The 27,339-nt window shown below is 47.8% G+C and overlaps 1 protein-coding gene across 2 annotated transcripts in view; it reads right to left on the reverse strand.

Moving 5' to 3' along the window:
* LOC144170463 (uncharacterized) overlaps positions 1 to 27,339 on the reverse strand; it is a 116,097-nt gene that overhangs the window by 63,404 nt on the left and 25,354 nt on the right. Inside the window, exon 2 of one of the 2 annotated variants that reach the window (XM_077700286.1) lies at positions 25,088 to 25,174. The exons of the other annotated variant lie outside the window; for it this stretch is intronic. Within the exon in view, the coding sequence (XP_077556412.1) occupies positions 25,088 to 25,174 (87 nt within the window). The remainder of the gene's footprint in view (positions 1 to 25,087; positions 25,175 to 27,339) is intronic. 2 annotated transcript variants of the gene reach the window in all.

A 27,339-nucleotide genomic window follows, 5' to 3' on the forward strand; every position in this document is an offset into this window, starting at 1 on the left:
AAACCTGAACGAGAGTGAAGTAACTGATAAAAGAAGTCCTTCAACTTTAAACAACACGTGAGCAGACTTAAGTGGCCTGAGGAATTCTTGCTGATGATATGGGATTCTTTCCATTAACAGTTGACAGTGAGCCACTGTACTAAAGCTAAGAGGCCTATTTATTTGCGCTTGAGGCATGCATGGCTTGCCACAATTAATTTATCACCAAATGCGTTGGAGTGCACATGTGCCCTGCTCATTCTCCCCTCCAGTATACATGTTTCGCTTTCTCTTGTCACAAGGAAGCCATTCCACTGCAGGTGTACTTCCTGACGCGTTGTGTACATTTCTGCTCTTGTCTGGAGTGCGCAGATTGAGTGTGCAGTTACTAAGGCGGGGAGAATTTTCGGTCGCATAAACAGGCAATGCGGTAAACGCACAGCAATGCGGCACGATAGTCTTCTTTTTGTCGTGTTCGGGTACGGCCGATCATGGAGCTTGGCTGCGTGCTGTTTTTCGAATCGCCCTGGTCGTAAATTACGGCCTTTGTGTCCCTTTGAGAGAGGCATCTTCCTTTTTTTTTTTCCTTGGCACACACCTCGGTTTATCTCGACTCATTGTTGTACGTAGGCAGAGAAACGTCTGCCGAAGCTCAGGCTTAGGTTTTAATGGCTAGCATTCTTTCCTTAACTACACGTCGATTCCTGTGATCCGCTTTGCCTATAATTCGCGCGCATCGCGTCTCAGCTCTGCCTTAAGCGTAAGAAGCGCCCTCAACCCCCCGTCCCCACAAAATAAAAAAGTTAAAATTAAAGTTACAGTTAAACTCCCAAACAATTACTAACAAACGCCCATAATGAGGGTGATGGTGATGATGATTGCTATTGGTATGCCCTTTGAAGCGGGGTGATGACGTGTCATCTTACCAAAACGACTAATTTATTTATTTATTTATTTATTTATTTATTTATTTATTTAGTTGATTTTTTATTTATTTATTTATTTATTTATTTATTTATTTACAATACCCCTAAAGGCCCTCGAATGAGGGTATTGCATAGGGGGGGCTTCGAATAACAACCAGAATACATGTACATTCAGGTGCAGCATACATAAAGGAAAGAGATAAAGAGATAAACAACAACCAGAAGTTATTTTGTGTGTGCGTCAGCACGCAACAAAGCAATGCAATTCATCACTGAGATGTGAAAGTGAACGAACAAAAAAAGTAAGCAACAAAAATAACAACGTATATAAAAACGTTAAGAGCAAGTAACAACGTACAAAGCATCACAAGTATCAAAAATACACAGCGAACAAAAAAAAAGACAACACTTTTATCAGCACGTCACTGTAGTACAAATTAATTCCTTGAACTTCGCTACATCAGGCTATATGGCTATGTGTGCGGTTACATCGCTCCAATCAATGATAGTGCGTGGTATGAAAGATTGTGCGTATGTGTTATGTTTTATACTCTTGGTTTAATACTAGCGCTGCTTAGGGCAGGCACAGAAAACTTATTGGCACAAAATACTCATATTTTCTGTTACAGGTGGTAGCTGTCCTAGACAATATTCCCCTCTCTGCTTTTCGTGCACCAGCATTCTAATCTTCTTTTCGTCGCCTCGACAGCCTTGAGGTTAACTTCCTCTGTGCTACTCTTAAATCCTAGGGCTTCTGGAAGCCGAATATTTCCCTCGAGTAGAATTGGGTGGATACCCTCGCATTCTAACACTATGTGCCGCATAGTTTTTGTTTCTTTTCCGCAGACCACGCATACCCCATCATTTTGTGAATACTTCCCCACAAAGCTCTTAGTTCGCAAGCAACCTGCTCTAGCCTCTAAAAGCAAAGCACTGCCGTGGGAATTATCGTAGAAATTTTCCTTTCTGATGTCCAATTTCTCAGCCCTGTACATAAGTCAACGAAATCCAGCGCCCTCATGGGATTAACCCAAAAAAAGCGAAAGCGCGACGAATACGATTCAGCTATGAGTGATAGGCACTACATGACTGTTCCCCGATAGAGAGAGCCAGGCGAAATTTTTCTGTTGCTCGCAGTTCCGACTTCCCTTCGCACGTATCAGGGCCCCTTTGAGGCACCACCCCACGCCGACTAGCGGGAGACGCCTGACACGTGACTGCACGCACCCTCTTCCGCCAACCATCCGTCATTCGCTCTGGGAATGTCCGGCCCTGCACTGCGGGGCCCATCAGGCGTGCATCGTACTGGCTGCTGCTACCGCTCCTCCTGGGGCTGTGGAACTACGCCGAGACCGGAGCCGCTAAAGAAGTATAGCCTCGTCTAACCCCTCCAACTCTTCCTAGCGCTGCTCCAAGGGTAATCCATTAAAAAAATGAAGCGTTTTCGCTTTCCTCCCTTCCCTGCGACATGCCGGTTTAAACGCTAAATACGCTACAATTACTGGGTAATCGGTCATTATTAGGATTTCAGCCTTTTTTTCCCCCCTACTAGCTATTTTTTTGTTTTCAGTTTCATTACACTTTGCTGTCGTCGTCACGCAACTCAACCGCTTTTCTTAACTGTTCTTCTCTTAAAGAAAAAAAAAACGAGGCCTTGAAAGAACGCCTTACAAAGTCTATTAATTACAAATTGCGGTTCCGCAATTGCGCGAAAGGGAAAATAAAAGAACAAAAATAAACCACGCCGTCCAACCGAGTTTTCTGAAAAAGGCTTGCCGTTAGTCAACGGGAAACTCACGTGTAAAACTGCGTCGTAACATTGTTCCACCGCATTTTTTATCTCCACTGTTGAGGTATGCTTTGCCACGTGAGAGCTCCGCCTCCCACTTCCAACCCCCCTCCCCTTTTCTCCTGTCGTAATTTTAAGCTGCGGCAACCGATGCGTTGTAAACGCGATGTCTTCACAGTTTTTGCGACGGAAACACCGAACGGCTCGCACCACTGCGTTCAAACGACCACTCCACAAGAATGCGAAAATGCTGCTACAGCTACGGATGTCTAAACTCCGCCGCTCTTCGCATTCCATTCCTAACGCATGAGCGCGGAAACCGATCGCCGAACGTGCCTCACATTCGTTCGGTTGCACCTGCCGCCGTGGGGAAGCGCACAGCTGTGGTCAAGCAGCGTCAACGCCTCCAAGGAAAAAGAAGGCCTCTTAGCTACGTCCCCTCGTAGGATCGACACAAGAATTCCTGTCTTCTCGATGGACGACCCCAAAAACCGTCCGTAACATAGGCACGGGGTAACCAACACTAGTCCAAGAAAACTAAGGGCAAAGCGGATGACCAGCGACTGTTGATATATTGGTTCGACGTGGCCGCAGGTGCCCCCAAGAGCCCTCGTTATAACATACACATCAGAAACAGGACCCACCACGAGAGTGGCTATGTAGTTCTGGTTAGATCACCGCATCTCAGCGTCGGCGAGTAGTTTTTTTTTTTTTTGAGGGGGGAGGGGGGGGGGGGTACGTCTATGCACGCTGACTAAGCAAACGGCCCCAGGTGCACTTTCGTGGGATTTTATTTATTTTGCCTCCATGCAGCAACGTCACGGTACGCGATGCTAATTAACGCCGCAACGGCGACGCAGAGGCTCCATGGCGGGGGTGCTTGCAGTAAGGCGCTGGCAAAGCAGACGACCTCCCCACAGAAGCGGAAATTTAATCAGCGGTACCTGCATACGTTAGTAATGTTGCGTAAAACCAACTCCAGCGGCGGGCGTCATACAACTTCGTGGCACTTCTGGGGATTTTGGCTTTATCAGTGAGGGCGAAGCCAACAGCACAATTGAAAACGTTATTTAATATGTCAGGCGGAATGTAGCCGCCACCGTCTGGCGAAAAGACCTGAGTTTACGTGAGCAATAAGCGAACGTTTTGCGAAATGCCAACGAAGCAGTCTTGCGTGTTCTTACGGCCGGATGCGTCGGCAACCGTTCACGCCACTTGCATGTTCAATTAAAGTCTGCCAACGCATTCTAACAGTCTTGACGTTGAAGTTTCAGTTAATCTCAGCGTTAGTTTTAATGAAGTTAAATTGGAGAAAAACGCGGGGTCTCCACATCGGCGTAACTGGGCAGGCACAGCAAGAACATGCCGAGAAAATTCTGGTTCGGTTTAAAAATGTTCTTGGACCTTCATATTCTGATGAGACTGGTTATATCGGCCCTGAAAGAGCGTCCTCCTAGCAACGCGTTTGTGCAAAGTTGCGAAACCGACCTTAAAGGGGCCCACTGTAAAATTTCGTCTTATAAAAGGTGGCTTTACCGCGTAGTTTCTTGCAGTGAAGCCTACTCATAAAGAAAAATTCAGGAGGAGGAGGAGGAGGAGGAGGAATACGCATTTATTGAACTGTAGGCGTTCCTTTGTGAGAGGCCTCCTTAGTATTTCTTGCGCATTTTGCGACATCATAACTCAGTAACTTTAAAATCAGCAACACCAAACTCAGCGGCGCTAAACACAGCGACGCTAAACCTCAGCGAGAAGCGACTTTTGCGCATTCTTGCGTCATAAGGCAAAGCTTATGCGCCGCCGTAGCATTTTAGGGTGCAACCCTCTGGCAGCCGTTACCTGGGTTTCGCGGCGTCATCGTCCGCAGAACCGAGTGAGCGAACGCAGCAGCGGCAGAAACAAGAAAACGAAGAGGAACGTCTGGAAAAGGGTGAAGAGGAAGGCGGCACGCGCGGCAATGGCGTCCTCTATCACTGCCTCCCCCTCACTCTTGTTTCATGTGCCGCCGCCAAGGCTGTGACACTTTCCCCAGACGCTGTTCCATTCGCCACGTGACATTTGCGCGGGAAGTTCAAACCATAGAGTTTCATACCAATATATACTAGAGAAAAATCTGGCGCTGCAATCGCGGGCCGCCGTGGGCGCCGCCATTGCAGCTAGCGACGTTCCTCGCCTACTTGGCTTGGCTAGCCACAAGGCTTCTTTGTCTCCAAGCCAAAATAAAAAAAGGGTAACATCTTTTTTTTTGTCCATCTTGCATGAAGCTTCTAAATAATCCCTGACAAATAAATCTTTTTTGGTGTTTTCAATTTTAAAATAACAAAACAAATTTGCTTAATCAGTTACATTGCAACCAGAGGCAACTTCCCAGCCTGTTCATGAGCCATGCCAAGGACAAGTGAAACGCGCCTGCCCGGTACACATGACGAGTACACTCTAACGAAACGCTCGCTGAAGCGCGGCTCGCCTAGGGTGCCTCGATGCGCGCCCGCTCCGCTGAGGGTGAGGACAACCGCGTCGTCTGCTAGCGCGACCGCCATTTTCTTGCATCCGCTGGCCGCGGGGCGCGCTTTTGCTGCGTGACGCGCCTTGATAGAGCTGGTCTCGCTAACAGTGTGGGCTTGATTTGGCTTTACTTTTGATATTCGTTCCTTTTCCAGGGTATATGAACAGAAGAGTACGGTTTTGGTGAAGGGTTCTCTATTTTGAGTTGATTAGCGAAGGTATGGTGCATCCCGTGTGTTTCTGTTGCGCTACATTTGATCCCTATGAATTACCAACTAGCCCAGTCTACAGCTTTACTTTTGGTGAAGTAAGCGTGATGCGCCGGGATGACGCTTCGGGACTGAGAAAGGTCGCACACCTTCTTACAACGAGCGCCTTATTTCATGATACAAAAGGAAAGAACTGAAGATGCAAAGCGCCACACGTTTCATATCGGCCCGTCCGTTTTTATCAATCAAATATAAAAAGGCCGCAAAAGCATGATGAAACCTCCAACATAAACGCATAAAACCGTACGTCTGGTATCTAGAAACAGCCACACAGACAAGCTGACAATCAGGGGTTTCCCCAGGCATCGAATCAAGGGGGGGTGTCTCAATGGCTCTGGGGGGGGGGGGGGTTCATAAACTAGAAAAGCTGTTTTTTTATCCCACTAGTGAAATAATAGACGTCTGTTAACCAAACGCTCATCCCCGTGACGAATCGATATGTTATTTGTTCGCAGTTCTTATAATTAAACTTGCACACGTCTTACTTGACGCAGCGTGACGCACTTTGCCCCTTTCCTTTGAAAGCCTTTTTTGTGTGCACATACGAACTTGCCACGAGCTGTCGAAAAAAAGGAAATAAATACGTGCAACGCTAACAGCAAGCTCGGGGGGCGCACTTTTGTTTATTTTGCCCGAGGCTACTGCCAAGAATAGCAGACGGGCAGCCCGCGCATGCGCAGATCGATAGTGAAAAAGGTCCATACAAGGACTGACAAGAGTGAAATTTGGGGATTCAAGGGGGGGTGTCCAGAAAAACTAGGGGGGGTCTACACACCCCCTAGGGGGGTGTAGGGAAATCACTGCTGACAATAGCCCCAAATGGATTTGGCACTGCTGAAAAGCCGGGTACAGTGGTGATCTCGCTTAGGGTGAACATGGGAGCGCGTGCGCGCCGGTACCATCAGAGCAGCCCACCGTCGGCCGCGCGAAGCATCGCGCATGCGCTGTGCGTGTCGAGCCGTAATTTGCTTTGAACGTGCGGATTGCGTCATCGGAGCGTCTGATCATCTTCTGATATGCTGTGCGTCGTCTGCTAATGGTGCCTCGCTTCGAACACCGAATCTTCGAACCTTGTACGAACATGCCTAATAAAAACCACAAAGTATCTTTTCCACCGTAAATTGAATCGGGGTTGTAGTGCCCCAGCTCACTTTAAGCTCTCAATTTATTTCTGACAAACATTGTGTGCATGGGCTCCTTTGGTTTCAGCGGTAATTACCTAAAACAAATAAACTGCTGTTTCAATTAACGTCATCTTTTTATGGAGCCTCGTTGAAGCATGCTGGCGAGTTGCGAACTTGCGATGTGACGAACTAATTGCATTGCATTCAAGCTAATGAACGGATAACCACTCACTAAGAAACAGTTTTCTTGCGGTTTCAAGTTTACACTTATTTTTACAGCGCCCGATTTCTCCACCGCTTCAAGCACGATGAAGTTAGCAGACGACGTTCAGACGCTACGATATGACGCGATGCGCGCGCTAGAAGTATAGCCTCGCTCTACACGCACAGCGCATGCGTGCGGCTTCACGCATCCCACGGTAGGCTGCTCTGATAGTACCGGTGGCCATGCGCACCCGTCTTCATCCTAAGCGAGATCACCACTGTACTTACACTGCATATGCAGAAGTGGTTCGTCGGCTGCCACTTGTTCCGCTTGATCTTCACCGTCCACAGAACTTAGAAGCCGCTTTTTGGGTCTCTAAGAAACGAAAACATCCTCGTAAAATTTTTAGAGCTGTTCGAACACTGGGGAACGCAGCGCCCAGGCGTTCTGCAAAGAGACTTTGTGAAGAGCGCCGCTTTTCGCGCGCCTAGCACGGGAGTCGGCGGGGGCGGGATGCAAGAAAATGGCGGCGGCACCTCCCGAGAACCGGTCTTGGCGGCGGCGACCCCTTCAAAGAGTGTCGCCACCCTCAGCGGAGCGGGCGCGCATCGAGGCACCCTAGGCTCGCCTAGACAGTGGCGCCAGATTTCCCTCTAGTATATACCGTAAAAACCCGCGGATAATACGAGGTTTTTTTTCGACATTTTACTATGTACAATTTGTGCCTCGTATTATATGTGGATCCCAAAGTTTTCAGCCGAAAATGTGCACTTTAGGTTTCGGTTTCAGCCGAGGGTGGGCCGTCTTGCGGTGGCGTTAGCTAGCTGCTGCTTCTCTCAGCCGGCGCCATTTTGATTGTTTTGACCACGCGAAGGATCAGCACGTTCACCGCAAGTCTAACACGATGTCGGGTGCACGAAGGCAGCATTCAGCGGCAATTAAAAGAAAAGTTATTTTATGTGCCAAGACCATCAGGAATTGCGCCGCAGGACGGCAGTTCGGCGTCACCGAAAGCAGCATTCGCGGGTGGAGAAAGCAGCTGGTGCTTGACTGGATAAAGTCTGTGTGGTATCGGCGGCCTGGAGCACTGTTGGGGGTTCCCGTCAGTGCTCGTGTTGGACGCCTTTCGCTGCCACCTGGCCGATTCCGTGAAGAAGTTGTTGAGCGAACCCCGCATTGAACTCATTGTCATTCCAGGAGGAATGACATCCCAGCTGCAAGCGCAAGACGTTTGCATCAACAAGCCTTTCAAAGACTGCATCAGGTCCTGCTACCAAGAGAGGATGAGGTCAGGAGACCCGTAAGTGACAGCTACCGAATGGCTGACGCGGGCTTCTCCAGCGGTGCTTTGTAGCTGGATCGCGGATGCGTGGGCCAGCATCCCAGAGGAGCTCGTCAGTCGCTCTTTTAAGAAATGCGGCATCTCGAACGCCCTTGATGGCACTGAGGACCACTTTCTGTGGGAAGACATTTCCAACAAGGCGACTTCAGGAGACAGCGGCAGGGAACCTGACGATGACTGAACGGACGTCGGGAGACAGTGCCAGCGAAAACTGACAATGACTGACGGGTAACTGCAGTGCAAATAAATGTTTTATGTGCTCTTTACCTCGTATTATATGTGGATGAAAACTTTTTTTCTGATTTTGCTGTCCCCAAATTACACCTCGTATTATACGCGGGTTCGTATTATATGCGGGTTTTTACGGTATTAGCATGGAACTCTGGTTAAAACACGATTTGCAACAACACGGCGACAGAGTAGCGCGGGCCGCCGTGCGTTCGCTGATCACGCGATCACTTCCTGAGACGCAGCAGATATTCGCCGTGACAGGGAAGACTGCAGCTCGCGCTGCGCCCAAATTTCTCATTAGGGAGTATAAGTAATCGTCAGTGCATTTTTTCCCTACTTTTTCAACCACTGCGACACGTCACACGTCGTCTGTACCAGCCCGCGGAGTGAAAGAAACCTGGAAATGGTGACGATTGATTACGGTAATGATACAATTGCTTCACGTCGACAGCTTATACGTTTCGGGTGCACTCATCAGCCAGGATACGAGGACGCGCGCCATTGGTCGCAAACGTTCCCTTAGCAATTGCCCCTACTGTTTCCCAGTATGTTAAAGAGCAGCCTCTGGTGGATGGCCACTGGGCCACAGGCTGTGATCTTTAAGGCGGAAGCCTTAAAAGACTTCCTTAGGCGAAAACCTTAGGATGTCTCATCAAACGCGAAAAGCGACCTTAGTTGTCGTCGGCCTCAACACGAATGGTTCCACAATGGCCGCCGCTGTAAAGAGAAATTAAATAAAAATAGTACATCTGGGTCTGTGTGGGATTTGAAGCCTGGTCGCCACGGCAGCAGCCAAGTGCGCTAACCACAGCGCCGCGAATCCGGCGCAGTGCCAGAATAGAACGAGAATTAAATGAGCCTGATGCGTGACAGGGGAATTAACGCGACGGCACGGGAGTAGAACAGGTCCGTGAAAACAGCGCAAAGGCGGGGACGATATGTCTTCACCTGCGCTGTTTTCACCGATATGTCTTGCAACCAACTAGCCAAAACTCAAGCTGGTGTCACTAGATAAGGTTACAGAGTATCGGCACTCCCTTCTCCTATTGTTCCGTGCCGCCGCCGTGATCATTGGTCAGTTCGCATCACGCGACATTTGTTTACAACGCGACGGCAACGTTACTAGAATATAGTCGTTGCCGCGACGGCTCATGGTCACTGCCATTTTGTTGTTTATGCGTTTTCTGTCTCTCAACTGTGGTAGTCTCAGCTTGTCCTCCCTGCTCTGCGGCTGCGCGCGACTGGCTTCGTTCCGAACGCGTATCAAAGATAATGCGCTTCCCAGCATTTCAGCTGCAGATGTGTGTCCGAAGGTGCCGTGCTTCTGCGTCTTTGGCAGTGTTGTTTACAAATTGCCTTGTCAAAGCTAGCGGTGAGGCCGCAGAAGCGGTAATCTGGCAACACTGATAAACGCCAAAATGGCCGCCGTCCCTTACAAAAATGGTTATTGAGATTGAATTGAAAGTCAATTGACTTTACTCAGTACATTGTGTTGACAGTCAATTGACTTTGAATAGAAATTTTGTATTGAGTTCTCGTTGAAAATTGGCCGCCGCGTTTCAATTGAAACTCAACGCTGAGTTTCAATTGAAAGTCTATTGACTATAGTCAACATGTCTGTTGATTTTCAATTGACTTTCTGTTGAGTCTCAATACACTTTTCCTGTTGAGTTCCTGTTGTGACGTGTCAATTGAAAGTCTATTGAGAAAAGTCTGTTGAGTTCCAGTTGAGTCTGTGTTGACTCTCTATTCATTCTCCTGTTGAGTTCCTGTTGAGAAATGTCAAATGAAAACCTACTGAGCATATTCAAGACAGCCCGTTTGATTTCCTGTTAGTTTTTTGTCAAGTTATTTCAACAATTGCATAGTAAAGTTCAGTTAACTGTACTAAATATATACTAAGTCTGCTTCAATATTGCAAAAACATTCTAAAAACTGTCGTCAAGGTGCCCAATGAGCAGGCGAAATAGTGAGGTGTTGCATGGCAAAGCTTGCTTTATTGCTCACGAAAGCATCACGGGAGGGCTGGAGCCTCGCAGGGTCCACTTGCCTACTTGACTGTGTAGCCTGCAAAATACAAGAAACAGACTTGTTTGTTTGCACCAGTCAAGTACGAAATGATGATTGCATCCCTTCTCATTAAGCATGCTGGTTTAAGTACCTGGCTATTTTAAAAGTTACTTGGCTTGTATGTTTGGAAAGCAGGGAGATTGCAGTTCAACAAATGTATAAGCTTTCCTCAGATTTTAATGCCGTAAGCCAAGCTAGCCGCATCAATTAATTCTACAATTGGTAGGGAGTGGAATGCCTTTAGTTGAATGCCTTCCGCATTAAGGCGCCTAAAATCTACAGGAACGACTATGTTTCAAGGCGGCAGGGAGCCAAAAAATCACCCGCATGGGTCCGTAATCGTGTCTTCCACATCTTTCAGGCCCAAAAGAAATCCAAATCGGCCTATAAAGACTGGTAGAGCCACTACCTGACAGGAGAAACCCCAAACCTGTGCAAAAGCATATCTGTCAACCTGTGGATTTTGTTTTTTGAAATTTTAATGCTTGAAATCTCGTAAAACAAAATTAGAAAATTGTCAACTTGCATGAACTTGTTTACAAAACAAGCCTTGATTAAAAAAAACTAGGATCAGATGGTACTGTAATCTAAAGTTACTACATCAGGCAATCATCGCAAATGGCTTTATGAATGGATGAGCACACAATACTTTGTGCTTACCGACTAGTGGAAAAAAATACATGAACCGTGATGGAAAAAAAACGTGGCAAAAAGAACGTGACAGGAAAAATACATAACTTGAATTTCGCAGTCTTTTACACTCTTGTAACGCTGAAGTATGGTGTGTGCCTTGCAGTACGTTTACCAAACAAGTAGCACTAAGCAGCAGCTTAAAGGGATCATATGAGACATGGGTATATCCACATTTTTGCCTTCATCATAACAATGCCAGAGGGGTATACCAGTATAACAAGGCCGTCTAATGCCAGTTTACACACAAGGAGAACACGAAACAGTTTTGTTTGGTGAGGGGAAAAACATCAGTTTCTGTAAATGAGAAATAATTTAAAAGCTTGTATCCCTTTGCTTGGCGAGATTTTTATACACTAGCAGCACTAACAGTATAGTGATACCATGCCGATCAATCATTTGGGTAATTCCTAGAGGCAGAACATCTGTCAAAACAGATTGACTAAGCCCTCGCGCAATGCCGGTGTAGCATCAGTCAGTGGCACGTCTGATGCCACATTCAGCCAAAATGTTATTCAGTGATTTTGCTATTACTCACACCACATTCAGCCCAACTTATTCAAAACTGCTCCGAGAAAGGCAGTCAGCAGGTTGTGATTAGAAGCAATGGCAAATTTCAATTTACGCTAGCAAGTCGAGCAAGTGCTTAAGTCAAAACTGGTATTCATCAGTTTGAAAGTTTGACGCCTGTGCATGTTCTAGCGCAAGCTGCCTAGCACCTGTGACAAAAATTGGCAAATGAGAAATTCACGGAAAGATACATGGAGAGAATTGGCACTTAGTGGTAAAAGACTAATATATGACAACAGTGTGCAGTCTGTTTTCAACTACTACTAACGCAGCAGGTTTTTTTCTGCATTGGTTTTAAAGCCAAAGTGTCTGCTTGCCTTTAGGGTGCCGAGGTAACACATCAGACTTGTGTAAAGATGTTTTGGGTTTAAACCCTACCTTCTGCGGATACATAGTCTCTATTTTCCAAAAGCAATCAATGAATTTGTTATATTCTTGGGCATTATTTTTTTAGCTGGGATGAAATACGGTTTAGGCCACATTTGTCACTGCTCTGCACTCAGGGAACGCTCTTTCTCCAAGCAATCGTTCAAATTAATACGCAAATATATTGCTGGCTGCCAGCACTTTAGCTTGCAAGTATATTTTACCGCCATGTCTCCTAACTGGTTGAACACACTATCCTGTTTGTGACTGGTAGATCTGCCTCTCAGCCTAGCGCTGTCAGGTGTGCTTGCATGGCACAGTATTCGTGCGTTTGTTATTTATCCGACAGGCACTTGTTCGATTCAACCTCTTTCATTTTTTTTTTCATTTTCGTTAACTTCGTTCGTCAAACATTTTATTTATCTTCATCATGGTGTTCTTTCGTTTTTTATGACACTTCGTACTAGGTAATTCACGGCTGCTGCTCCGTTCTGTAGCGGCACTGCATCTGGGATTTTATTCATTCGTCAATTGCCTTCAAAGGTTTTGTTAGATCTTTAGCTTAAGATACATACAAATATAGAACACGCGAAAGCAATACAGCAGCGCAGAAGACAATAAAACACTGATTGATTTCAAAATGTTGTGTGCCGGTACAATAGCCTCCCCCTTCAATTTGTTACACTTACGTACAGTATTTTTGCAAGGCTGAAGTGAAATCATACCCTTTAGGTCGATTTGGAGACGGCGGGAATAAAAACACTGTTCATATACCGGCAAATAACCAAGTCGTGAGTATCGCCATTCAGGAAGGTCTGCACAACATTTGTCATGATGAAATGTACAGTGTGCGTCAGGCTTGTCTAGGGCAAGCGAGCGCACGGCTCCGGAGCGTGCTGGCGACATCTGCTGATAACTGCTGGGTTAGAGATAGCTTGCCATTGCGCGTGCGCGGATCTCGGACAGGGTCGGGCCGGTCGTCATTTCGCATGGGCCACTGTTATTTGCAGACGCCACCACCCACGAGGGGCACTGGTCTTCCCCAGTGCCAGCCATGAGCGGTGACAGGCCAGATAGACGCGCCGTTTGACGCGTTTATCGCAGGCAGTTACGTAATCGCATAAAGCAACGAGCGCCAATCTTCTGCATCTCAAGCGCACCAAACGGAAAGCACGCAACAAGAATTCACTGCAGGGATTTCGGTCGAACCTGTTGTGCGATTACGTAAGTCCCTGGGGTGATAATGCACCGCGTCAAATAACGCACTGATCTCCGGCGTCACCGCTCACGGCTGGCACGAAGAAAAGAAGCACCCGTTGCGGGTGGTGGTGTCTCCAAATTTTAGAGGCCAAAGCTGAACGACGACCGGCCAGGGCCTGTCCGAGATCCACGCACGCGCAATGGCAAGCTATCTCTAACCCAGCAGCTATCAGCAGATGTCGCCAGCATGCTCCGAAGCCGTGTGCTCGCTTGCCCTTGACAAGCCTGACGCGCACTGCACAAGAGCGCTCGGAAAGAATGAACTTACCTTATAACAACGTCGCTCCCAGCGGGGCTCCCAGCGTGGTGAAATTGACGGATTCCAAAGCGTGGCTAACAGGGATGGTAACACCTCACTTCGCAAGCTTCTTCACCGTACGATTACAGCGCACAAACACAACACGACACACAAAGGATGTTCACCGGCGGTAGAAGAGCGCATACGATGGCTTTTCCTTCAATAAATTCGATGTATCGCCAGCTGCACTGCAATGTCTGACCTTCGATGCTGGTTGAAAAGATTCGCACACGGCACATAAATCGCCAACAACACGAGGAAAGCTATAAGATTGCACAGAACAGCGAGAACGACCGCACGACCGCACCACGCCGGACCCCGCACATCCGGGATTGCGACCAAGCGACATTGGCTTGGTTTCAAGTCGGTTTGCGATGGCTATGCCACAGCTACGCATTCTTGTGAAAACTGAGCGTGAAAACATTGACACGAGATATCAAAAAAACCTACGGCGGCTTGTGAGTCCTATGTTAATATTTACAATAATCTTTTATAGAATTATTACCAACCCCTCTAGCAGCAGTAATAATATTATATTGCAGATAACCGAACTCCGCCGAGGTCGCAATGTTGGCTGTCAGCGCCACTGGCGGCAGTGGCAACGCCGCGTACTAGACATTCGTGACAGCGCGGTCACTTCAGCTTAGCGTGGGAGGGTGCCAGAGGAACCAAAAGAACTGGTTATCGCCGGGTGTGGAGGTGGATGGCACGTCTTTTGTGTCCGGGCGCCCGCTTCGGCGAACTGCAGCAGGAGAGAGGACGGAAGAATTCTGGAAAGTCCAATCTTTGAAAACAGCTTCAAAGTTCTTGATCTGCTTGCGGGCGCAAGATATTTGCTAGGCGCTTGTGTTTGAGAAACGTAGTCCGCGGACGTGTTGACATCGTTAGCGAGAGAGCGGTTCGGAGTGTAACAAGCGGCACGCCAGCCCACTAATTTGTTCGGTTTCTCTTTTTTTTTTTTTTGTAGTGGCGTGAAGCAGTGTCAGGCTCGTTCTTTCTTTTTGTGACCCTGTGCAGTAAAGATGAGTTGTTAATCAGCGCTTCAGTTTGTCTTTCTTCATTGTTTTCTTCGTTTGTTCGTTCGTTCAGTTCGTGTGAGCGGCGGCGCCTTGGACTGGCGTACGGAGTTCTTTTGCAGTGAAAGAACTGTTTTCACCTGTTTTAATAGAGCGTAGATGCGCGTTTGCTCCTTGTGGAATTCTCTGCATTCCACATTGCTGTTCTACTGTTGTTATCATAGACAGTTCACGGTATCCTCAAGGAAAGTTATGTATGACGGGGAATAGGACTCGCGTCCTTGGGCTCAGACCACGGCGGGGTGCGCGAGTGATACACCAAAGTTTTGCTGTTTTTTTTTTCTGAGTGTTTATAGGCACAATTTCGTCACTGGAATATTCTTGTGCGTTTGGGTTTGTGAGATAAGTATTCATTTCTGCAAAACAGCGCTGTTAGTATCGTGCCTCCACAGAAAAACACTGAATCATCGCACTAGGATGCGATGTCACATATGCCTTTTGTAGATGTAGCAGATTGAATCGCGTTTTAAATGTACCTCCTCCCCACCTACCTTCCCGGAATACAAGGTATCACAGCATTGTATGTGTGAAAAGAGGTAGGGGGAGTGACGACCTTTTTTTGTCCCCAGAACTGGGACCCGAGATGTGTAGCCTCCCCCCCCCCCCCCCCCCCCCCTCCGCCTTTCCGTTTTTTCCCGGCGAGATATGCATGCTTCATGATTCCGCTCCAACTTTCCCGGAAGACTGACTTCGAATATGTCCACTGCCGCTAAAGCGGAAGCTTAGCAGCAGTAGTGGAGATTGCTCACTCATTATGTCAATGCGTGCTAAGGTATAAAGAAGAAAATGCGCTGCTATAGCAAGGAAACGATTCCGCGGGAGTCACGTGCCAGAAGAGATGAGTCACTAGAGTTTTGTCAATGTTTATTTCCATTGTTTTGTGCAAAGCATGTTGCGGCAGTATTTGAGGAAATGCAGTCAAAAATTGTCCAATATAATTGATTTCCCCACTTAGCAGGTATAATTATTATTTGGGCGAAGATGCTGCCAGGCGTTGCGCTGCTGAGCACGAGGTCGCGGGTTCGATTCCCGGCCGCGGCGGCCGCTTTTCTGATGGAGGCGAAAAGCAAAAACGCCCGTGTGTGCGAGATTTCGGCGCACGTTAAAGATCCCCAGGTGGTCAAAATTAATCCGGAGCCCTCCACTACGGCGCGCCTCATCGTCTGCGTTGCGTCGGCGCGTTAAACCCTACAATCAATCAATCAATCGAAGATGCTGCTGGTAAAGGCTACTGGCCTAAGGAGTTTTATCAGCTTTGAAAATTAAGCTCGAACCATAAAACATGGACAAAAAAGAAGGACACTGGTATATATTTAAACAACGTAGCACCAACTAGCTCGACTCTCAATTTTACTTTATTTTTGTCAGTAGAAACTCTATCGAGTTTCAATTAAACGAAGTCATTTGATATTCTGTTGAGTTTTGTCCATTGAAACCTTGTTGACTTTTTATTGACTGCACTCAATAGAAATGTCAATGTATAATACAAAAACATAAAAGTAACCTAGTAGTCTTAATTCAGCAGACACAGTGGGCAGCGCTGAAAAAAATAGCCCTTCAAAGTGTATGTTTCAGCCTGATGAGTTTTGTCAATTGGTTCTCCAAAGAGTTTCAATAGACTGGTGTCAATTATTTTTGTATTGCGTTTTCTCAATACAAATCCTTTTGAGTTTCTACTGACACATCTCAATAGCCAATTGAGTTTGAATTAAGTTTCTGTTGATTCAATTAAAACTCAACAGGAAAAGAATTGAAACTCAAAATCCATTTTTGTAAGGGGTTGCTCACTTGTGTGCCTCAGTGACAGTACTCTGTGCTTATCTAGGTATTTATCTAGTGACACTATCTCAAGCCTCAGCAGAACGGGCGCACGCAGAGGAGAGCTCCCACTGTTGGGAAGCTGCAGCGTGAAATGTGGCCAGTCTGCCTGTCGGTGTAATTCGCTTCAAAGGACGACGAAATGAAAGCGAAGAAAGGAAAACACATTGCAGCAGCGGAGGTCTAATAATCGCTGGTTTTCGCCTCTGAATCACGTAAGCAGACTTAAGTGCCCCAAGAATTTTCAATAATACTTTAGTTGACAGACAGCCCCGTCTGTGTCCTACCTCGTATTCGTTGTCTCGCGCAATGCAATTATTTTCTCACTTCCACCCCATTCAAACTTGTGCAGGTAACACGCAGTGAATGTCGACTTCGCAAAACTCTCCCACTACAACACCTGCACTACGCACGGCATGATTTTAAGGCAGTTTCAAAGATAGCCCGTACAACGGTAGGCTGCATACAGAATCTGTGACGTCTTGGCGCATCACAAGAAGAGGAAGGGGGGAAAAGTACACGAGGAAGACATGTATTTTAGGACATGCGCAAGACACCGGAAGACTGAACACAGGAGAAAGTGCAATGCTATAGGCCAGTTACACCCTGCACAAGACTAGACAAGCACATGCAAACAAAGGAAGCGGAGATGTCTTTAATCCGCTCGTTGATCCTTCGCAAACCGTTCCAGCCACGTATACGCGATTAGGACCGTCGGCTGCTTCACGGTCTTTTATATATGTCCATTTTTTCACAGCAAATTAAAAGAACTCCGATGACACTTAAGCACTTCCTATTGTTTGTGAATTCGAAGGCATTAATATACAATCGAACGCGCTGGGTGACGTGGCGACGAGCGGGTTTGTGCACGGGCGCTACCCTTTCCCTCGGCGTCGGGAGGATAGCAGCGCCCTGGCTCGCTGGGACTGATGCGCCGCTAAGTGCGGCCAGCAATGCCGACAGTTTGGCTGGCGTTCGTAACTATTTACATTCTTCGCACCCTTTAGTTCACATTTTAAAGTATCTAGAACGCCGTGTTCCACCTAGCTTCGCCGTGCAGTTCACAAATTGAAAAATAAAAGGTGGTGAAGAGTACTGGTTCAGTCACATGCCTGCAGAAAACGACCCCGGGTACGATTCCTAGCCGTGCCACTTTTTTTCTTTTTTTAAACTGAGGCTTTGTCAGATGGAGGAATTTATGCGCCGTGTAGTTAGCTGCTGACGATGCCGACGCCGGCGTTTCGCTCAATATGCCTTTTAAAGCTTTCGCATTGCAATACCTTCGCATCGTTACCACCAGTCATCCGTCGTTTTATAAGAGCAAAAAAAAAATCCCCTTTACCGTCACGACGTTTCGATCCACGTTCGCACGCGATCAACATTCGCGAAACATTTACTAAAAAATGCTAAAAATTTAGGACGACCATGTAGCGCCCGAATTGTTTTTCACACGAAACTGCGTATCGCACACGAAGTTGTGCGTATACCTCGGTGTATAGCATGTGACGCGCATCGAATTCGTGCTCGGTCCCATTGCAACACGCTCCCGTAAAGTATATATATATGTATATTTATACAGAGAGAGAGAGTATATATATGAAATCGTTCCAAGCTCAACGACGAACGCCAATCCATTGCACAAACCGATCGTTGCGCTCGCCTCCGTGTAGCATCTCTTTTTCGCCAGAATCGACACTTCAACTTCCATTCGCGCCAGCGCATTGAACGAAAACGCGGGAGAAGCACGGCGACGCCCGTACACGACGCGGCGACATAACCAAATCGGCTTGCTCTCCCACGGCAGGTTACATAAAGCAGGAAAACCTTGTTTCGCAGTCGACATGTCGCCTCGTCGTCGTCGCGTTTTCCTCTTTCCGCCAATTTCGGCGACATCCGGCACACAAATGCCTCTCGCAATGAGACACTCGGTGTTTTTGTGTACGAAAATGACCTCGGGGGAGGGGGGAGTCGTTCGGTGGCGCACTCACCGTTCTCAATTTCCTTTGCGCGGTCGGTGTACGCGAGCGCGTATACAAAGGGACGGCGTGAGGAAAGATGGCGACGAGAGAGTGCAGTGATTGAAAAAAGACAAAGAGAGTGTCGGGGAAGGCTTGAGTAAGCGGTGTATGAGGGGAAGAAGAGAGGCTGTGTGTACACAGTGGCTTTGTGCGCATCAGCCGGACCCCGGAGAACAGGATGCGACAGCAGAGAATATTGCTGTTCTACAAACTGGACGGGTGGCCCCGAGCGAAGCGAATTTGTCGACAGTACCCGGGTTGGACTTCAAATCCATTGTCGCGGGAACCCCTCTCGGGCCTAAACTATATTCTCTGTTTTCACCTCGATTATCCGCGCGTTCATAGCTGAGCCACGTGCAGTCCTGTTGCGAAAGGCGCTGACAATGGTGGCCGGCCTACTATTTTTATCGTATTTTAGATGACTGCGCTGGTTAGTTTCCAGTCGCTGTTTTCCCCCGAAGATATGCAGTAGCATTTTCTTTTTTACTGATTCGAAGGGAGATAGAGATGGGACAGAATAATGCACGTGTTGGCGCCAGTAGCTTCCAGGCCTTATATGTTTTCCTTTCGGCAAGTCACTGGGCACAATGTTGCAACGAATTGAGATGGTTCTTTTCGGTTGTGCCACCCCGCGTGCCTACAGGATTTGTATGGGCGGCCTGTTACGTGCAGCACTACCATAGCGAGACTTACGGCGCCCTCAGATCACCGGAAAATTTTGGTGCATATACACCTAAGTGTGTATGACAGTAATGTGATCTAAAGCTTCCTCTGGTGAAGGCAAGTCCCTTGCCGATACGTGAGTAGTAAATGTCCTTGTTATTGTTCTTGCCCTGTGTCTTGTTCTATGTTCCAGTATGCGTTCGCCTTACAATATATATATATATATATATATATATATATATATATATATATATATATATATATATATATATATATATATATTTATATATATATATATGACACTATTCAGAGGCAGTCAAAAGCTTCATCTCCGTACCTAGCCGCTGGTGCGTAGGCCTGCACTACCTTCAACTTGTGCCTTCTCGATCACTACGGCCGGATCCACATTCCTTCCTGTCTTTTTGTTGAATGGATCAATAATCCTACACCACCCGCCGCGGTGGCTCAGTGGCTAAGGCGTTGCGCTGCTGAGCACGAGGTCGCGGGTTCGATTCCCGGCCGCGGCGGCCGCTTTTCTGATGGAGGCGAAAAGCAAAAACGCCCGTGTGTACGAGATTTCGGCGCACGATAAAGATCCCCAGGTGGTAAAAATTAATCCGGAGCCCTCCACTACGGCGCGCCTCATCGCCTGCGTTGCGTCGGCGCGTTAAACCCCACAATCAATCAATAATCCTACACCCAGCTCCTTCGTTTCTCCCTCCCCTCTGTAGCTCAGAATATGGCCGCTATTCAACACCTTAAAGCCCTCACCTGTTATTTAATCAGGCCTAATCATATTATATCCCATTTAACGCATGAAAGCTCCTCTGGTAGCACAGATAAGCTGCCCACGCTCGACTGAGTCTGAGTCCAAATGCCAAACGTTGCTAGGTTCAAGTGCTAATAGCTGCCTAAAGCGTGAACCGCATGGAGCGTTTTTTCACGCGATTTGCGCGCGTCGGCGTTGCGCGTGCGTTTTTTCGACGCCCGCGTCGACGATTCCGCGCCCGTGGCTGCATCTGCCTTGGCTAGATTTTGACGCGCGTCGCGCGCAGCAGTGGGGGGAGCCTGGGGACTTGCGCCAATGGGGAGGCGCGCGCCTCATGGCGGCGGTTTCAAAGCACTCGAGACAGCCGGCTGGCTCCGCCGGGGATCTTTAGGCTTACCACCCCGGCAGATATTGCAATTTGCTTGGGATCATTCAGTAGCGGCGCGGATGATGTTTTATAGTACCGTTTTCACCCACATTATAAGCTCCTTTTCCGCTCAAGCAACTTTGTGCGTGTCTTGAGCGGCATTTTAGAGAGCGCTAGAAGCAGTCGCGCGAGCTCCCGACATCATTTCGCTGCCGAAGCCGCCGCCATGTTGCGGCGCAGCGTGCGGGTGGTTACGCGGCAGCGTCAGCGCGCCTGTGGCCTGCGCTGCGCGTTTTCGCGAGCAGAAAACGCTCCATGCGGTTAACAGCACCGACATCGAACGAGGGATAGAGAGCGAGACAGACCGAACTAAATCTGAAATCTTCAATAGTCTTTGAAATAAGAAATCGACCACCTCCTAAATAGACAGGGGCGTCAAACGGCAGGGATGGCACAAACGCTATCGTATTTCGACGTCGCTTGCAGCAAAGCAAGCCAGTACCCTCCCAAACCATACGCACCAACTAGAGGCCAACGTTCTGATTTAATGCAAATAGCAACGCAAAAAATTGAAACAGTAAAGGGGACATCAAAAGGCCTGCAATCATATTTGACTCAGACGTCTCGACAGTAAGCCCCTCGTTTTCAAAAGCCCACGAATAAGGGGAAGCGCGTCAGTTCACGAAAACAATGCGTAATTTAACGAAACAGAAGGGCGTTGCATTTGGAAGCCCCGATGAGTTTGGTAAACTTCCTTTTCTAGCAGTGCTGTGCGTCCGATTGTTGTGAATCCGTTTCGTTGTTATATCGTTCGTCGCGTCAACGAGAACGAATTCGTAAACCAAATGAACGGACTTTGGGCAGCTAAGGATGCTCATTACAACAGTGCTTTGTAGTAGCTCGAAAGCGCAGCGAGATCGTTCGAGACAACGCCGTCCTGTAGCGAATATGCAGATCCCTTCTTCCACGCAGCCAAGAAATGCGACGCCTGAAATATTGCTGTATAAATTGGAGGCCCGTAGATTAAAAATTTCCAATACAGAACGCGCGGCGTTGTTCGACGGACATTTCGGCCTCGTATAGCATTTAATCAACAAATTCTATGGTTTGCGGTTGCTTCCAGAGTAGCCGTCGTAATGTTGCGTGGTATGATGATGCCGTTGCTTCTTGTCAGTACATAGATCTGGCAGCTGGGCGATAGTATGGTTGTTCACGGTTGGAACACAGAGTGTAACTGACAAAGTACTCACACTACAGGCTCACAACTCACTTAACTAACGGCTGCTACGAGTTCAGAGCCTGTCCTGTGCAGTCATTAATTTTGCTTTACGGTGTTTGCGATGCGTGATGCGAGAGCATGTTGTTAGGCTAACGGGTCTAACGGGGACACGAATGCGTATACAGCACGCCCATCTGTTCTTGTTTTTTGTACATCTCCCCCTCATATTTTGGTGCAATGAATTTTCTACCAGTCGCAGTGTTTAAAACAAAGGATCGATTCCGCTATTTGCATAATGTAATGCTTCAGAAACTTGCTTTGTTTTCAAAACACGTAAAAAAGTTTCGCTTACCTACCTGTTGCTATTATTGCAGGCAACCGATTGTTCCCCGCCTATATATGAAACCTGTTAAATATGCATGCGCAGTGAAATATTTACGTTCATTTTTTGATAGCGATCTCTCGTGAAACTCACACTTGGCTTGTGACTAAAAAATAAGTGCTATGTCCTGTTCTATTTGTGAGATGCGAACGGTTACGCAGTTTCCAACGAGAATTAATGGGAGCCGAAAGCAAAAGAATTGGTTAAAATTTCATCATGTTTTCTGTATTGAGTCTAATAATATATGAGGCGTTTTTTTTTTTTTTCGAAATGAGCCAGATCCAGAAACCGAAAGTAGGCCACATAAAACTGCAGTGACAAGAAAAACTCGGCAACTATCCCCTAAAAAGGGGTGGAAAACAAAAAAAAAACGCGAAAGAATGCCCCACAAACGTGTAGGCATATCGTAGTTCGTATCGAAAATGCGCCAGATCCTGCTGTTTCACGGATCAAAATGAGCCGAATTCATTTGCCCAATCGGAGTTTGCTTTTGACTTGACTGTTCAGACTGTTTCATGGGTACGTGTTTCAAGAATTTCTTTTTTTTTCCTTCTCAGAGCTAGCTTATCAGGAATTCAACGGTCATTAGGAGTTCTGCGAAATATTTTAATCAACGACGAAAGGAACGGAAGAATAAGTGAACGAAATGAAACTGACAGATGTGAAACGATGATTTTATCTTGACTCTTCCGTCCCTACGGAGTAACTCTGGTTATGTTTATTTTTTTTTACTCCATTATTTACCATTTCAGTACTTAACTAAATAGCAGCCCCTGGCAAATCTCCCCCCCCCCCCCCCCCCCCTCTGAGAGTACGAACTGCTTCATTAAGGTGAAGAAGACATGAACAGCCTTCTTAAGAAGCATTTTGGAAATTCATGGCAAGGCAATGAAAAGCTTGTTTATTTTGTGAGTGCTTTCAGGCGTGCCCAAGAAAATTGTGCTAGGGAACAATTCGAAAAGAGCTGCTAATGGTGCCAAGAGGACTTACCTGCTCTCTATGCATAGTTCTACTGTTCTTGAACCCTTTTGCATACGTTTAATGCCTTTTCTGCCAAAACTCATTCGTATCATTCTTGAAAGTCAATTAAAAAAATAACGTTTTAATGAGAATGCCGCACCAACTTGAGTGTTTCAATTCAATATGAGCCAAATCCAAAATTATCATTCCAATATTGCTCAAATTCACCGCATATAGTTTTTAATTACTTGTGGCCATTAACCTCGTCTAGCTGACATGTAAAATATATCATATAATAGTTTTGACAGCGTTGCATTTAGTTCAGATAACAAACTTGTTTCTCAAATTCGCGTATGGTGGATCTGGCTCATTTCAAAAATAAAAAAAGAACACCTCATATGCCCTTGTTACTTGTTTATACCACTGCATTAAGTTTAGCTTGTATTGTAAACGCTGGCTTCCAGGCTCTGTCGGACAAGCCTAACGCGGTTTTGCCAGGCGTAACACTGCCTTTTTTTACTGTCTAATAGAGGTATTACTATTATAATTAGTCAGAAACCAGTGTCCGATGAATCTGGACCACCAAAAACTACATTTAGCTCCTCTGCTGGCTAGTCAACAAAACACCACGAAAGACTACACTTCCTTCGGTCACGCTCGTACAGAAGATTCAGCTTCGACATCAACATCGAGTTGACCTGACGCACCAGAGACAAGTTCTGGAGCTATGGGATATGACTTTCAGTCAAACTGACTCTGCCCCCTGATAACTCAATCGGTTGAGCCCAGGGAACGATTAACACTCGCCCCCACACCGTGCAGACCCATTCCCCGCCGAGACGGCAATTGGGCGAGAACGGTGCATCCGAAAAGTTGCACAGGACGAGGCTCCGAACGAGTGAAACAACTTTACCGATGCCTCCGTCGACGGAACTGAAGCCGGAATTGCCTGGGTTTGTTCCGAGATACCCACTCTAAATGGGACCAGAAGGATCACCTACACATACGGGATCGCAAAGGAAGTCTACCACTTCGGACTGCACGGGCCCCCGTGGCAGTTTCTACAATCTGAGCTCCATGAAAACACCAAATTTTGGCTCATCACGAACTCGCACACTGCCTTGCACGAGCTCAGCAACTGAGGTGTCCGCTACTGACATGACCACCAAAAACATATTCGCCTGGCAAAGTGCTGTAAGAACAAGGCCTGCCTATCAGACTTACGTTGACACGGGGGCACACGGCCGGAGCAAAGATATGCAGCCCACTGCGGGATCTCGGATATGCAGATATGCGGGATCTCGGACCCCCGGCGGAGAAGCTGTTACGAATCGGCCAACGCCACGTGTTTTCCCGCATTAGCCACCACGTGGGAATCGACCATTTGCGCCCGCGTGTCGGTGAATCGTACTTTCGTGTCTCGCCATGCCGGGTCAGTCACCTCGCTTTGCAACGCGCCTCCGGCGTCTGCCAGCGCCACACCCTTCAGGCACCTGCGCGTCGGTGAGTCCCGCCTTGACATTTCCGGCTCAGACGTTTCGCTATCGGCGCGATCAGCAGTTGATAGCGCGACCCCGGCACCTTTCAAGGACACTCTCTCCCCCCCTCTCGGACGCCATGTGGGACGAAGCCATGGGTGACTCACGAACTATGGAAAGAGCGTGTGGGTGTTTGTGATGTTCGTGGCGTGTTACTCTTGGGGGCGTTTTTTGGGTATAAATAGAAGCAGCTCAAACGTTGAAAATCATTCCTGTCTGAGCAGCGAATCCATGCGGTCGCTCTGCTCGTGTCCTGTATTGTAACCTCGCCCGTCAGGGCATTGTATGTTTTTTTGGCTTCGGCTCACCTCTCGCTATGAAGTAAACAGTTACGTTATCCTACTGCTCTGGACTTCTCTTCGGCTGCAACAGCGGCTGGCCGCTCGCACCATACACGCTACACATCGTATGTTGGAGGCCACGGAGAAAGGATCGGGTGCCCCCGCTCGGTCGCAACACCACCCTCCCTCTGGCTCCCACTCCCGCCATATATCCCCGTTCCAATGATATGGCACCCCTAGCGACACAAGTCATGGCAAGAAAGTCGCAAGCGGCTTGGAGACAACACGTGCAGAGTTTCTGCCGGACGACACGCCCCTCAAGAGGCAAGAGGAGATGGTCCTCAATAAGAAGCGCAAACTCAGCATACACACCTCCGTGGCACAGGGCTCCGTCCTGGGAGACGCCCACATTTCCAGCGGTGGATATGGGGCCCCCAGCACCAGTCTCTTCTCTCTTTTCTGCGTGAAACGGGCGCAGTGCTGTACCTATGACGGCCTTTATGCCGTAGGGCAATCTTTAGCAAAAAATGTACACATCAGACGCTATAAGAAAACAGTGTAAAACAGCCACATGTTTTGCACTGACACTCGCGCTCACCTTCCGTAGGGAACAAGTACTGCGGGATACCTACAACTTGATTCGGCACTGCACACGCTTCCCCAGGCGTAGGGCTGCTTACTCGACAAATGGAAAACCCATACGTCAGTCTTCAATCAGTCCGCAGAGAAGCATCGTTGCTCGGAGAAACTGGCCGCCACACACCATTTAGCGGTCTCTATACAACTGCCCAAGGAGAGCGTGACAAACCTCCAAAAACGGCATCCAATACTTGAAGGCAGGAGGACGCGCCAACCCACTAGCCCTTCCTTATACGCCCTCCCACCCGTATACGAGACACGAGCCTCCTTGCTGAACAAAGGCAATCAATGGATGATGACCATTCATTGATTGGTAACGTAATTCAACGCCAAACGTAACGCTCATATCAATAAACGACCTAGGGCCTTGATATTTTTGACATAAGACCGCTAGCTTATATTCCCTTAAAAATGTTTCTAGCTATGCATTTGAGTGTAGTGGTGAAGTCGACTTTAAAAAAGCCAGTGTATGGAAGTCAAGCTCACTGGGTCATCGCCCAGCTTACTACCGAAAGGGTTTATAGCAGTGAAGCCAGCTTTTAAAAAAGCTAGCTGTGCAGTCGTCACCCCCACTACACCGTGACCTGGTCTCTGTAAAGCTGGCTTTTTCACATTACCGTTTATCGCAGTGAAGCCTACTCTAAGGAAACTGATGCCGTTCTTTGATTAAAAACACCGTCCAGAAGAGGCGAGAAAAAGGCAGACCAAAAAAATAATAAAGCCTCACGTGAAGTTTTACGACAGTAAATGAGCAGTGTTAACTCGTGGGCTAGTTGGTATTTTGACATTATTCGTGTACAGCGCACAGGAACAGGGCACAAAGAAAGGACGCGGACAGCGCGCCGTGTCCGCATCCTTTGTTCGTGCCCCGTTTCTGCGAGCTGCGCGTGAAGAAAGCGAATGAGCAATGACGTTAGAAAGCCCAGGACTCTACGCAAGTTGCGCGTACGCAACCAGTATGCTTACGTACCATCAAAGTGTTTCGCATCGTTCCTGGCTCTGAGCAAGTGGTCTAGTCTCGTGTGACAAGCTAGCAAAAAGTATCCTTTCTCTCTCGCTCTGCAGATCCATTAGCGCACAAAAAAGAAAGGCGCCCGTCTCACCGCAGCCCGAATGAGTGGATTGTCGCATTTCTCCCGGTGCCTCATTTTTATATCGTCCCTCCTTACTGGGTGGGGACGGACCCCAAGAAGCAAGTGCGAATTACAGCCGTGGTGTACGACACAACGATCGATTGCCGCACGAGTCGGCATCTGAGAAAGACCCGAGCGCAAACACAATGCTCTGAAAATAGCGCAAAACAGCAGACGACGCGTCGGGTAGCAGACGACAGGCAGACGAATGCCCTAATTTCACGGACGGCGGGCCCGAAAGCATCCTTCCAGAAGTAATATTTCTTGCCGAGACGTGAAGGGAGAAGCCGTATTTCTTACACATTCAAGACCGTCCCGAAAAGAAAGAAAGTAAACCCAATCTTTGAAGCGTGCAGTCAGAGGCAACGCTAGAATGTATTAAGGAAGGCAATACACAAAGAAGCACTCAACGAAGCCCCCCAAGTACGCGTACACGTCCTTCCATAAGTGCGTGTAATGCCGCGTGATTGCGCGAAATTCTACGCAGCCCGGACACTCTTCGCGGAGGCAGCTTATCGAGCCCATTTACGCCTGATGACGTCAGAGGAAGGACTGCGGAAGCAGCCACTTGAGGCAATGGGGCCCCAATTGTATACGCAGGAGCACAAATGCGCTACACGGACAATTTGGCGTGCTACATGCCCGGCGACGGCGGTATACTCGAGCTTACCGCGTTTCGAACTGTGGGAGCGGCAAGGGACGTCCAAAGGCATCAACAGCGCCTGACGCGTACACGTTTTCCTGAATTAGCCATGCTCCACGCATGGTTGTCACTTGTTGTTGGCTTTGTAGTTTGTCAATGGCGATGGGAAACGTAACACAGGAACTCACCCACACGCACACACACACACA

This window comes from Haemaphysalis longicornis, unplaced genomic scaffold (assembly GCF_048455015.1).
Source record: "Haemaphysalis longicornis isolate Haplotype H1 unplaced genomic scaffold, Haemaphysalis longicornis Haplotype H1 scaffold_2, whole genome shotgun sequence".
NCBI lineage: Eukaryota > Metazoa > Arthropoda > Arachnida > Ixodida > Ixodidae > Haemaphysalis > Haemaphysalis longicornis.